Source organism: Eucyclogobius newberryi, unplaced genomic scaffold (genome assembly GCF_026437365.1).
Source record: "Eucyclogobius newberryi isolate DKJ021-1_F unplaced genomic scaffold, fEucNew1.0.hap1 SCAF_16, whole genome shotgun sequence".
Lineage (NCBI taxonomy): Eukaryota > Metazoa > Chordata > Actinopteri > Gobiiformes > Gobiidae > Eucyclogobius > Eucyclogobius newberryi.
Window position 1 is genome coordinate 29,233,159 of NW_027315790.1, and position 15,072 is coordinate 29,248,230.

Here is a 15,072-nt window from a genome sequence, read left to right on the forward strand (position 1 = left end):
CGTACAGATGCGAGCTCAGATGCATTAATTAACACAGCCTCCGCGGAGAGGAGTTTTCACAGCTTTTTATTGAAAATGGGACTGTGCAAGAGGAAAAGTTGGAGCGGTGATGAGGTTTGGCGCTGGGCACGAGCACGCCAGACGACTCTGGGACTAATTAGGCGGCAAAGTCATGATTACAGACGGATATTTAGAAAAGCAGCGCTGGGAGGGAGTCTGCCCCCGAGGAACCCACTGTAGAACTGTGAACTAATGGGGATTACCAGGATTCAACGGGAAAGAACTTTATTAACACTGTGGAATTTGTCTTCAGTTTCAAAAAATGACAAAACTGCGCAAGAGATTAAAATGCACATTGGCTGCAAATAACGTTAATAAATACAATTATGTGAAAAGTAGTCGAAAATACAGTACTTTTTGATGTTTTAGAACATGTTTGTGTCTGTAATACCTCAGTTCTATAGCAAAGAAATAAAAAAAATGTAGTTTGCTATACATTTGTTGCGGTTGTATTGTCTTTATCTTAATGTACAGTTGCGTAATGGTACTTTTACTTCACTACGCTGTGGCTAAGCTTCTGTATTTCGATTCTACTTTCGATACTGCGATTCTATTTCGACTTTTGAACTCAATTTGAATAAACTGGCTTTAGTTTGATCGAGAGTATTGGATCTGGGTCTGTGTCAGGGAACAATAAGTATCCTAATGAGTAAAGAGAGGCTCCAGAAGTATATTAACCATCAGTACAAAGTATTAAACACTACGCGGTGTGATAGTACTGGCTCTTCCACACGAGGAGGGTCACGATATAACGAGACGGCGGATGGAACGCTGCACCTCGTCTGTGAGAGAAGCTGATGCACATTCTGAAACAGTCGGACGACGCCGTCATAGACAGGAAATAAGAAATAAGGACCTGAAACTATCGTTGAGGCGACGATACAAATGCGTTGGCGGTTGAAGAACGTTCAGCGCAAAACCTGTATTTGTCGGTTTGCGAAATGTCAAATCTGTTATTGTTTTTACTCAGGGGCGGCACTCTAAAGATGTTACGTGAGGACCTCCATGTACGTGCCCCCCTGAGCCTCCCCTGGGCCCCCCCAAGAGCAAATGCCTCAGATGTCTGCATTAAATCTATATTAAAGTATGTTCTTGACTTGTTGATTCTAAACTGCACAGATACACGTGAAAGTAACTGTTTATCTCAGGTGTTTCGTGCGTATGTCCAAATCCACAAACATGTTCCGGGATTCCTCTACAGATTGTCAGAGTATGAATAGTTTTTTTTTTTAAAGATAATGGGATAAACAGGCAATATTGGAGAAAACCCATCTTGCTGTAATTTCAGGCCCTTCTTCCATGATTTAACAGTCTTACCGACTTTGCCTACAAACGTGCTTCTTCAAGTCACAATTCCCCCTTTATTCATCTCAACTGTGTTCTTTTTGTCGTCTGTTCCCGTCAGAATCATCATAAAACTATATATATGGATATGTGCGATACAAAGACAGTGAAGCGGCTGATCTGCATGTGACGGATGTGGACACAGAGGCTCCTTTGTGAACGGCCATTTCCGAGCTCTGTCGAATAAATGTTATTAATGGTTGCCCGGGAGACGTTCACTGCGGATATAGCGGCCTGCTACGCGCATAACAGACTGCGTGTTGTATATTGTACAGCAACAATCAATAAAAATAAAGTCTTGGGGGCTCGTGGGGACGGCCAGACCAATGCGACTTAATCAATCAGCGGCTGAAACGGGATTCAAATAAGACAAATGACCTCTTATCAGCAATTAGTTTTGGCTTGATAATGTTTTAATTATAGCAGAACAAACGTTGTACAGTTGTGAGTCGAGGGGCAAAGACATTAAACTGAAGTCGTGACGATATATATAATTCCCTTATATGTTATGCTCTTATCCAGTGGACAAGGAGGTTTTATTTAGGAGAGATTTAATGTAATATATACACTATTTTCTTCTGGGGGGCGTGGCCAGGTGAGTTAAGGAGGGATCCACCCACCACATGGGGCCCTTCTGAAGGTCTGACGGTGGAGTGCCGGCCCCTCAACCAGCAGATCACATGTTCAAACCTCACAGAAGACTCAAAAACATACCCGGAGTAGCGTTTAGCTTCATCCACACTGGTTTTGTTCATCTTGTTTCCCCCGATCTGTGATGTCATAAGTAGAGTGATATTCTGTGCTGTTTTAAATCATCTCCAGACTCATCTCGATCGTTACAAACGGCACGCTTTATTAGCATGTTGGGGGGAAAGCTAGCGTTTGTTTATCTCACCTATGTAATTCCTTCTGCTGCCAGTAGATGGAGCCCAAAGTCAATTCCTGGCATCGAAAAGGCCAGAGTGATATGAAGTCTACTGTTTTATTTTCTAAAACATGAGATGCCAAAGTAAAGCTCCTCAAGAGCACGTTTAAAGGCCGATAATAATACAAATAATGCATCATATTTGTCCTTTAAGAGGAAAGAATAAGCCAATCTTATGACAGTAAACTATCCTGAATAAATGGAGGTTATGTACAAAATAAAAATAAAATAAAAAAGGATCTTAGACTCCAAAGCTCACGTTCCAGCTCAATTTGATTATATTATGTCACATGAATGCAAAACTCCAATACTAAGCATACAATGAGAATATATTTGAAAAAAAGACGTCCGCACTAGATCAAGGGTTAAATGGTTTTGCTTTAGACCAACAGAACGGTTTAGAATTTCATGTACATACATTTTAACTGCTCACAATTAAGCTATATTTTGCATGGCATTGTTAAAGAGCACAAGGCGACGTCATGTTCTTTGCGCACTTATAAAAGCCGCTCCATAAAAGCTTCACATTTAGCTGTCAATCAAAACAATATGGGGAATAATGAAAGTAAAAATACCAGTGTGCAGAACAAACCGATCTCTCTGTGTAACATTCTGTTCAATTGTGGATTGGTAAAGGATAGAAGTACGATCAAAGAAGCCATTATATTGGACTATACCCTTTAATAATGACTCTGTAAAAGATTTAAGGACAACATGGGAATCCTTGTTGACACTAATACACTTTATTTTAAAATGATGTCTCCGTTCACACAGTTTCACATGTTACATTCTTTGACACAATGTGGAAATTAAACTGGTCATCAGTCAGGAATATCACATTGTTGTTCATGAGGGTTCATCTGTACTAAAAAGCATGGTTGATACTGCAGTTTGAAGAGAAAATACATCGTGAACACACAGGGACTGAATAAGGCAATAGTGATCCATACCCAAGTCTTTCCTCGATCCAATTCAAATTCTTTAGTCTAAAATGGCTCACAATTTGCCAAAACCATTTCATCTTAACTAGTTTCGAGATAATGTGTTTTTTTGTTGCTTTTCTCACCACGCCGAATGACAATTTAGCTTTAAAACAGAAGAAACATTACCGTATTTTCCGGAGTATAAGTCGCACCAGCCAAAAAATGCATAATAGAGAAGAAAACAACATATATAAGTCTCACTGGAGTATGAAAAGTATGAAAATGATAATAATATCACATAAGTCGCTCCGGAGTATATAAGTATAAATATAAGTATAAGTCGCACCCGGGCCAAAACTATAAAAAAGGTGCAACTTATAGTCCCGAAAATACGGTAAATTGAAAGGCAGAAATACCTTTCAACAAGTCAAATTGAGCATAAATGTGTCGAATCAATTAATTAAGAAGCTGAATTTGAACGATTATCAGTCTGTTCTAAGACCCAGTTAGTCAGATGGGCTGAGAATCAAACCCACAACCTCTCCGCTTCAGTGCAGAGGAGGACTTACCACTAAAAACTTTCCCAGTTTTGAGATTACACGTTATTTGTTCTGTGTCATTCTGACCTGAACATGCCATAATCGGATCCATAGCCCGGAACATTCAGGGGACACGGGGAAAATGAGCGGCTCAGAAACACAACAGCAGCAGCTTTTCCAACAATGTCTCGTCGTCGCTTTCGGCCCCGATCGGAGCGCGAATACAGCCGATCGCGGCACAACCGCTGCGAGCTAAAGCCGCCGTTATGAAAGCGACGGCGTGTGGGAGTGAGCGAGACGCGAATGTTTAGCAACGATTCAAACAAGGAACAGTTTCGACTTCAGATTCACCAGCGGGATTTATCATTTTCATCATTGTTCATCATTGTTCACACTGGTTACGCAATAATTTAACATGAAACACTACGACGTGTCAATCCATTAGCAAATAATTGAAGAATTAATTTGCCAAAACAGATAATTGACTTGAAATGATGTTGTGTTATCATCTTCTATCACGTAACGGATGGAATAATCACATTAAAATAGAGTTTTACAAGCCTCCGAAAACTGTTTTTTCCCCCCCATTTAAAATCTTCAACATGAAAACTCTTGATACAAAAACAACGCATTAAAACCGGCAAAATTCTCCAGACCCGTCAAAAAGTACATCTCAACACGTCCAACCACTCAAAATGAAGATCGACATCCTGGATTCAAGTCATTTTCCACGCCGAACGCTCCTCGTTTTGCAGTGCGGGACGAGAATAAAACACGGGAAAATGATGCGACGCCGCGAGGAAAGTTGGGATAAAACAAAAGTAAAGAACATCTTGAATCATTAGCGGGGCCGTGCGCGGCTCCCCGAGGCTCCCGGTGCGCCTTTTGTTTAGCAAGATCAACACCATTACACAACGACAAGAAAACAGCGACGACTACGTGACGATAACATCAAACTGTGCTACAGAGGAGGAGGGAGTTGTTTGGCGCCCGATGTGTGGATGTTACGCTTCATTTCGATCACAGCCAGCCGCGCATTAGAACGCGCAGTTAAGCCCGCCGTGTAACCGCGCCTCCCGCGCCTCCCGCCACTCCACGCTCGCCGCTTCACCAACAACGCGGCGGGAAATCCAGGTGGCAGTGGGAATGGGGGGGGAGGGGCGGGGCAAAAAAGGGTACAATTCTGCCCCCCCCCCCCGAACGCGTAAAGTCGATGATAAAACACAAATCTCCACAGTTTGTTTTTGAACGCTGTTTTTTTTTTTTCTTCTTCTTCTTCTTTTCGTCCAGAATGCGGTTTTTCGACGGTTTCAACAATCCAGTCCGTGAGATGTTCAATGAAGGCCATTTTTTCCAGAAACGCTGGCGATCCGGATTCATATAAAATACAAACAATACTCGGCACGTTGTCACAGACTCGCGGAAGCAGCAAGGACGACGATGTAGCGTAAGCGGCGGCGGTTTCTCTTGATTTGCTTGGATTTTTTAGTAGTCCACAACGTTTTTTTTTCCCCCGACAACGATTATATCCATCTCAATGATACAGCACAGTTACACCACAAAACATTCCCTTTAGTTGCACTTCCTTTCCTGATGATGAGGCTACACATATCGATGCTAAGTCTGTTGATTATTGAGCTCGTAGCCAACGGTGACGAATCATCCGGCGTTCTTCGCACCTTTTCAAGTCTTGTATCCGATATCTACATTCCCGTCCCGTTTTCCCCCGAACCCGCTCACACGTAAATGGCAGTCCGCGATATCACCGAGCCGTCCCTTTGCGACTCCATATCGTCGTCGAGGTAGACGCCCATCTCCTCTTCGTCGCAGCGGCCCCGGTGAGCCGCCGGATAGGCCGTCTGCATCGCGGCCCCGCCTCCCCGCACGCCTCCGAATCGATCGAAGCGCTCCTCCTCGTCCGTGCTGTCGTCCAGCGCGAACTTCCTCCTCTCGGCGTCGTCCATGTCGTTGGTGAGGAGGATGTCGCCGGGGTTCGGGGCGGCGTGGTGATGGAGGTGGTGGTGGTTCTCGGTCAGCGTCCCCGTGGCGTCGCACCCCTCCCTGTACGTGTACATGGGCCCGTTGTTGTTGCCGCCCGTGCCGTTTTTGTTGCCGCCCCCGTTCCCGGACTGGCTGAACAGGAGCCGCGCTTTGTTGCCGTAGTCGCCGCCGTTGCTGCCGCCGCTCCCGGTGGCGATGGAGTCCCCGCTGCTGGGATAGCCCCGTCTCTGTTGGCGTCGGCTGCGGCTCAGGAGCACGGCGACCAGGGCGATGACCAATAGGAGCGCGAGGAGGGAGCCAATGACCGCCCCCGCCACCATGCCGGCGCTGGACGGGTCCTCGAGGGATTCTGCACAGAGGGGAGGGGTGTGGAGGAGGGGCAGGCGGGAGAGAGGAAGAGTTTTGCTCATTTTGGGGCCAATAGTTCATTAAAGGACAACTACTACTTTTATATTGACATTTGGGTGGTATTTTGTGTGTTTCTGTGTGAAGTTTTACATGGTTTAAGCGCCATAAAGCTAGGGATAATGAAGTTGTTGTGGATTGAAACAGGGCAATAAAGAAAATGTTCCTACATTTTGAGGATTTTTATACTTTTTTAAATTTTCATTATTTTTACGGTAAACAAGCTACAATGCTAAATTCAGGCTAAAATGCTAATGTAACTTAGTCTGTAAAATGTTCTTACTATTGGTGAACTGAATAGGCAACAATTCATTGATTAATCATGACTCGTCGACTACAAATAATCAGATCAATTGAATTTTCATAAATGTAATTGTTTTATTGACTACATAAACGTTTAAAAAAAAGTAAATATTCTTGATTTAGATGCCTCAATTCACCATATATAAGATTTGTTGTTGTTGAAAAATAGTTAAAGGTCTCAATGTACAGAAATAATAGTTAGTTGCAGCCCTGATATTAAAACATATGACATGCCCCGTCATTAGTTCTGATGTTTGCATGTTCTGCTATTTTAAAGCTGCACTGTGTAACTCCATAAAGCTAGTATTGCTTTGACTGGAATGTCCCACAATATGGCATTCGACTTACAGGTCCGATCTGTGGAGACGAGAGCCTTCTCAGTCTCCTCGCATGTTTTTAAGGCATTTTCAAGCAAGAAAAAACGCCGTAATTGAATAAATAGAAGTCAGTTTGATGTCATACTGTGGAGCAATCCAGGCAAAGCAGTAAAAAGTCACATAGCGCTCTACTACTACTTCCACGACTTAATTTACTACATCCTTTTCTGGGAAGCTGTTTTTAATCTAACTTTGTAAAGTCTTTTGTCCCCGAGTGCTTAGTGTTGCTAAGTAAATTGATTAATTTAATTTTGAACAAAGCGCTAAAGCTAATCCACTACAGCCGTACAATAGCGTTAAGGAAGTTTTGGTTTTGGCATTAAATGTGTCTCTTAAATGTTCATCTTGTGTTAAATCCTCTTATATTATGTAATCATTTGGTGATGTGTAAGTTTTTTTTTGGGATCAGGCCAAATTTGGACTTTCTCTCCCCAAAAACATGAAGATGAATCCAAATGTAAACAGTTTTTCCGACCGCGACGCAACGGCCCGGGGTTCAAGTTGGTGTGAGCCAAGTTTGCCACCTCTCCACTCTTGTTTCATCGCAGGATTGAAACAAAAAATTAAGCCTCAAAGCGGGTTTAGTAGCACAGACGCACAAAGACACACAGGACAAAGAGCAGAGCAGAGAAAATGAAAGACAACTCGACGGCGGAGCGCAGTTCACCACCTTTTGTATCCTCTCTTATTGATTCTGTGATTGGCTGCAGGTCTCGCCACAAGTATTGTTCTTTTTGTTCTCAAAGTCGGTTTTACACTATTAGTTCACTCCATTCGGGGTCAGTGAGTTACGGCTGGAGCCGCGGCCGCCACGGGGCAGACCGGCAGATGTGTGGAAGCTATTCTGTGCATGCGGGTCAAGTTTTGTGAGAAAATAAGTACATTCAAGAGGCTCGAAGACGCGTTACAATTTCACGCATTCGCTCAACAACAACAAGCTTGTTCCGTAGCCACAGCCGCCCTGGAGCAGACTGAGGGAAATGGGCCGGTCAAACTGTGCCATTGGCCGCTCTGACATCAGACAATCACCACATTCATATTCAAGGTGTTCCATAGTCCAGTTTAGTCAAAACCTTTGGCTACCTACACTGTTACTGGCCTTAATCAAGCACGAACAAGGACTTATAGTTACCGTATTTTCCGGACTATAAGCCGCACCTTTTTTCATAGTTTTGGCCGGGGTGGGGCGACTTATACTTATATTTATACTTATATACTTATACTTACACTCCGGAGAGACTTATGTGATATTCTTTGTTATTTTCCAGTGTGACTTCTCTATTATGCATTTTTTGGGCTGGTGCGACTTATACTCCAGAAAATACGGTACTAATGGAACAGGTTTATTATTACACAGTTTATTCATTATTTAGATTGCACTTAAAACGTCCTTACATCCTTAGCATCCCAGAGTGGGCTTGCATCTCAACAAACCTGTCATATAATACAGTCAGATCTTTTTCCCGCAGTATTGTAGAAGCTCTGTTCAGCCCACAGCGGTTTCTCTCTAATTCCGGAGCATTTTATTCTCAGCAAACCCTGGTAGTTGTTGTTGTTGTTAGCTTAGAGTTATTATTTAACATGAACAACTTCTGTTTTTCACATTTTAATACGGTAAAAATCAGGTGCTGGGCCTTTGTATTTGCTTGGACTCCTTCAGGTGACACATGCAGAACGTTACATACTGTTAGATTCTAAATCATTCTTAATAAACTATCCGTCCATCATGACCTAAACCCCAGCATATGTATTTACCCTACCGCACTTCTCCGTCATCTGAGTTCACACTGAAGTCTAAAGCGCTCGTCCTAACGCAGTAAAACCAAGCCCCCAGCAGCCAAGATGGCCGCCCATTCAAGTCAATGAGAGCTGCTCAGTAGCGCATGTCGCCAGTTAGCCTCTTTGGACACTGCAGCCCAGAAGTGACGTAGGTCTGCGTCCGGTTAGCGTACCATGTGATCATACTGACCAATCAGAGAGAGTTACTAGAGCAGCGCAGAGCACAGTGTGAGATAAAGCAAAATATCAAACAACTGGTTTTAAGAAAACTGAAGGATTTTGAACCGGAAAAAATAAATCTATTTATTGCCATGGCTCAATAGTTTAGAGTTATTATTCAGTGTTTTGTGGTTTATCGCAAATAAAATATAAAACCATAAAAAAATGTCTAGTTAGTGAACATTTTCACTGTCAATGGAAATAATTCTGGTCCTTATTAAGTACATGGAATGTATGATCTAAAATGTATTTCTTAAATTACGGATTTTTAATCATATCATTCTACAACATGTCAAATGTCTTCAAATCAAATCAAATCAATTTATTTTTGTAAGGCCCAAAATCACAACAACAGTTGCCTCTGAGGGCCACAGGGAGAAATGAATCAACAATGTCTGTGGTGGCGATGGAGTCAGACAATGTCTGTGGTGGCGAGGGACGATGTCCCAGGGTCCTCTGTCCTTAGACTCTCCTTCTCGGCCAGGAAAAACTATAAAAAAAACCTCTTTGGGAAAAAAGCGTAGAAACCTGGAGGAGTTCCAGTGAAGGAGAGATCCGACTCTCACAGACGGACAGATGACATGTTTATCTACATGCAAAACATGCTAAAGTCATGATTAAGTCTGTATTTAGGTTTCTTGTCTGTGTAATAAAGAAAACAACACTGACGGACACGAAACGTAACATTGATTAGTTTATACCTGGCAAAACATTCCATTTCCATAGCATTTATTACGTTATTTAGTTTTTCAGGCATAACAATTTTAAGACATCGCTTCTGAGTAATAGATCCGCGGCCCTCAGGTCCGTGGTGGTCATTAGTTTGATGATTTGTTCAGTTCTTAAACTCATGGATCACAGTTTTACGCCTGTAGCTTATTCGAGGCATTTGGGCTCATCCACGGCATCTCGGCCCGTTCACTTCACCTACACGCGCTCTGATTGGTCTAGACGGTCACGAGCTGGGCTAGAGCGGCGCGCTAGAGCGTAGCCGAAGCTAACAGCTTTAAAAGCGTTTTAAAGACACCTGAAGAATCTTAAAATTGGAAAAAGTCAATGACCCATAAATAAGTAAGAATTGCCGCCATATCCGACTTTTTTGAAAGCTCTACGTGCCCTGTCAGCCGAACACGAGCAGTTTTTAGTTACATTGCGCTATAGGGAAAAAAAGCTTTCTGGACGCACGATGCAGTACCAATGGAGTGGCCACTGGGGTAGTCTGCGACATGCGGCTAGCCATACCCTATCCAGATATTATAATAGATCCACGAGTAAAACACACAAAAAAACGCCCCTTTCCTCTTCACCCTCCGTCTCCTCCGTCTCCTCCGTCTCATAATTACACGTATGATCTTCAACTCTCGACTCCGCTGCCTCGCCGAGACACTTGTTCGGGTCGACAATTCGCTCCACGGGGGCGGAGGGAGCGCCCACCGTCTCCCTGGAACCACCCGCCTACTCGCCAGAGCGCCAGAACAACACAGTGAAGGGTCCACGTGGAGAGATGAGGGAGAATGAAAGGGAAAAGAAAGAGAGAGAGCGAGGGAGTGGGAGGAGAGGGCCTGGGTGTATATCATAGGATTTGTACGTGTAAGTGGATTCACGCTGCGTTAGGAAACAAGAGAGAAGTGGAGTAGTGCTGAGCCTATGGAGAGCGTGGAGATTTCCCTTTCAGGCTCAGTGGCACGAACGGACTCAAACGGCTGTAATGACGTGGGGAGAATGGGAATTATTGACTAGAAAGCGACGCACACTCTTGTACGAGTAGAAGCATTTCGTTGTCTTAGTACCTGTACTCTGTGCAATGACAATAAAGTTGAATCTAATCTAAAAAAAAAAAAAAAAAGTAGCAGTACGAGGATTCATGGTCGGTGCAGCTTTGCCTCGTGTTCTGCAATCGGACGCTCACGCCACTCGAAATGCGCGCGATGTGAGGTCGACGTGTCTTTCCCAAGATATCAAGAGCCGACGTTCGCGATGCTATGACGGCCACTGCCAAATATAACGGCTTTTCATCTCGTGGTATTTCTAAAATGAGTTGCTCCCGTGGCCGAAACCTTTGCCGTCCTTGAGCGCTCTTAGTTCATAAGAAAAAAAAAGAAGCAAAATGCACAGATAAAAATGATGATAGTATTCCTACAACAGCAGAACGTGACCTCGGGTGATACAGATAATACTCAGATAGTGAGTTTTGAAAGTGCTGATTATACTTTTGTGATTCGCATGTGCAGTTGTTAGTTAGAAGTGCAGTTTTCACTCTAAACTGATGATTTGACAACTCCTGTTCTCGCTGGGTAAAGCTCAAATATGACGAGTAATGATAAATAATTAATGATGATAATGTTGAAAATGTTGTATTCCTACTTTGCGTTTCTATGGCCGCCACTAAAAGATGTTGTTATAATCGCAGTATTTCTAGAATTGCTCCCACGTCCAAAAGATTCACTTTTGCGCTGGTGCTATTGGAAATTGACCTTATTTTAGCTTAACTTGTGCAAAAAAACCTATATTCATGATTAAAAAAAAAACATAAAATAACTTTATGATGGTGTTTTTTGAGTGGGGAAAGGGACACGATCATCAGATACTAAAATAAGTTCAGAAAAGTAACAGGAAAATGACACAAAAAAAGTTGAAGCGGATCGACATTTTTCGCCCTATTGAAAGTTTACACTTTGTCTTAGCTTTGCTCAGACTCGAACGCTAAACTTATGATGAAGCTTTAATACAAAGATAAAATAACTTTATGATGGTACTTGGCTCCTATAATCTGTAAAGTCCATTCAACTCAAAGCTAACATTCTCCTGTTTGATTTGCGACGATTGGCGCAGTTTGAAATCAAAACGAAAAAATATCCAACCGTAAGTGTGAAGCAAGAGTCCGCGCCGAACCACCGACGGTTTATACTCTTCGAGAAACGTGCTGTGCTTTCTTTACAGCTCAGCGCAGCCAGAACAGCGGGGAAAATCCGTAGACCTTTCGGATTTTTATGCAAATGACAAAAGAGCTGCCGATCGCGGAGACGAGGTGATTCGAGGTGCGCGTTCGGACGGAGAAGGGCGGTCGGCGGAGGTCAAAAGCACAGCGGCGCCCTAACTCTGCCGTAGAGCGTTCTTTGTGTATAATTGACGGTTCTTGCTGTTCTGCCTACACTAACGGGCATGACACAAAGCTATTGTACAAAACAACGGCGCCCACATTTAGAGGAAAAGAGTATGCTTTAGTTGTATTGTATGCTAACGTGCTAATGCAGACACGCAGTCGGAATGATTGTGATTTGATGATTAGTGGACTTCATAACGGCGCAGGAGGTTTCGGAGCCGCGTCGTAGGGAGAATATAACGTCACACGTCGGGGAAATATGGAACGTTTTTGATGCTCGGAGGGGAGAGGTCTTTTTTTTTTCAAACGGGAACGAAGCGTGATTGAAGCTGAATACAACTGCAGGCGTGTTTTTGATGAGGGAAAGAGGTTATGAAGCTCAAAAAAGTCAAGTTCTGTCCTTTAAATACCTAATATCTCAAAGTTTGATGCAGTGAAATACCTTTAGACGAAAACTACATCTTTATTTTCCGTACAAAGGTGATTATTTAGACAATATTTTAAAGAGTCAACACTATTCTTCCAGGTTCTGGTTCTGGTTTTCAGCTGTATTTTCCATTAGTTCCTTCTCATAATCAGACATGGAAAAAACACCCCAACTCAAATCAAACCTCGACTTTATCGCTTTGTTTGAGGCCCTAAACGTGCTCGTCCGACTCACCGAAAATCACTTTTTGCTCTGAAAATGGAGCTGACTCGCTGTCGCTGCCGTGTAAAACGCCAGCTGGAGCCCGCACGATTTCTGACACGTTTGGTTTTCGGGTCCGGTGTCAGAGGAGCCGACACGCCGTTTGTCACCGATCGAGGAGAAATGAGGGACGAACAGAGACGATCTGAGGGAGCGGAGGTGAAACGGGGCTCCACTGTCTCAGCCTAACCAATGTGCCACCCTCGGCTTCTGCATTCACATCCGTCATGAGGGCGTTTCAGACCCAGGACACAGGGTTTAATGCTCAATTCGCTTCAACTTTCTAACTTCAAACGGATCTGTGCGTTTCAAGCATCACTGTATTTATACGTTAAACTTTTCCCACTGCAAAGCCCATCAGAAAGTGCTCAAAGTTGGTTAAATAAGACATGTAGATTATAATTTCACACTTTGTTTACTGCCAACCGACATTTTTTGTCATAAGGCAACAAAAAGCTTGAGAAAATGTGCAACAATCAAACAAAAGTAGGGAAGTGGGCTTTTCATAAGTATCAAAAATCAGATACTAATTCATATTAAAACAAGATTTTAAAATATATATCACATAAACAGAACCTCCAAAAACAACCAAAACAACCAACAGATTTGGAATGAACCTGAAATATCTTGAATCTAGTATTTGTAGTTGAAAATTACACAATATTGTTGAAAAATTGGTATCGAGCGTAAAGTCTATTCCTCAGTGTGGAAAAGCACAACACAGAAGCGCCCGCAGTGGCTTTTTGATCACATTTGTTGGAAAAGAGTTTGATAACATTAAAGTTGGTTAATTTTGCCACTTTGTAAAGACGTTCTGCATCCACAAGCTCCGAGGAGACGAAGCAAACGACGGACAATACGGAAAATGTGCGAATGCTTGAACTTGGCAATGATTTCCATTTGTTGGGCTTTCGTTTGCCACGTCGCTCTTCTGTCTCGAAAACCGTTTTGGCGCACGACAATCGCGCCAACGCCGTGAACAATGTGTAGTCCACGTGGGAAGAAAGACATGGAACAACACCGTGCCAGTTTTCGCTCCTTGATGACGAAATATCAACCACAAATCAGGTCGAAACAGGCTCATTCTGAAGTCTTAGCATTTCTCCAGATCTATTTCTAGCTGTAGGCAGTTTACAAAGCCGTGACGTCCTCTGAACCGTTTCGATCTTAATGAGAACTTCAACCTGCGCCAAACATCTACGCAGTGTTTCGCCATCATACGTGTCGTTTTTCAAAGCCGAGGCTGAGAGACGGATGAAAAATGAGGCTTTGTGAGCGGCTCGGAGCCTTTCCGCCTTATGATAATCAAGTACTTAAAAATCTATTATTATGTATGGGCTATAAAGAACAAGGCCGCTACCAAGGCCCATTAGAGCTGGCATGTTCATTTTTCAATAACTTGTGGGTCACCGGCGAACACAGCCCGACTCTCTATTCATCTTCTCTTCAAAGTCCGAGCGAAGAAAGCACTTCCCCGACTTCAGCGGGGTTTTCTCTGAACTGAAAACACGAACAACAAGCAGACGTGTAGTGACCTCGGATGATAACACTGCGAGAGGAGCCGCCGAGCGAAACCCGAGCGAGTTTTATCCGTAACAGAGCGAACTACTGACAGTGCAAGTGAAAGTGCTGATTGTACTGTTTTTGTTTAGCTGCGGTTGTGTCCGTTATAAGTGTTGTTTTGTTGAACAGACGTGGTGTTTACGGGCAAAACTGATGACGGTTTGACAAGTGATGGTCAGTCCGATGCCATATATTTATATATCGATACTGGCGGACTGTATGTAGTGGAATATCTATGTTAAGACTTAAACAAGCAAAGTCTGTGGAGCAGAGCTGAGTTTTTCCTCGTCTGGAACGTCACAGAAAAACAAGATGAGAGTAGAAGTTGTGTAAGGCCACGTCTGTCTGCAGAGAGAGGCCGGTTCAGCCAGTTAATGAGGACGAGGCCATGTCAGAGTATCAGCCACAATGTGTTCCACTGTTCCACGTACATGCAGTATACAGTGCATGCAGAACATATGGTACATGCAGTATACAGTACATGCAGAACATATGGTACATGCAGTATACAGTGCATGCAGAACATATGGTACATGCAGTATACAGTACATGCAGAACATATGGTACATGCAGTATTCAGTGCATGCAGAACATATGGTACATGCAGTATACAGTACATGCAGAACATATGGTACATGCAGTATACAGTACATGCAGAACATATGGTACATGCAGTATACAGTACATGCAGAACATATGGTACATGCAGTATACAGTACATGCAGAACATATGGTACATGCAGTATACAGTACATGCAGAACATATGGTACATGCAGTATGTATTACACATGTGCAGTGCAAAAAGCATGTGTTTTTAAAAGTCTCTGTTTACAATATAAATA

At 43.1% G+C, this 15,072-nt stretch overlaps 1 protein-coding gene across 1 annotated transcript in view; it reads right to left on the bottom strand.

The window, feature by feature from the left end:
* Positions 1–5,517: 5,517 nt before the first annotated feature.
* pvrl2l (PVR cell adhesion molecule related 2 like) overlaps positions 5,518–15,072 on the bottom strand; it is a 196,607-nt gene continuing 187,052 nt past the window's right edge. Inside the window, exon 8 of the mRNA XM_072447238.1 lies at positions 5,518–6,141. Within this exon, the coding sequence (XP_072303339.1) occupies positions 5,528–6,141 (614 nt within the window). The 3' untranslated portion in view covers positions 5,518–5,527. The remainder of the gene's footprint in view (positions 6,142–15,072) is intronic.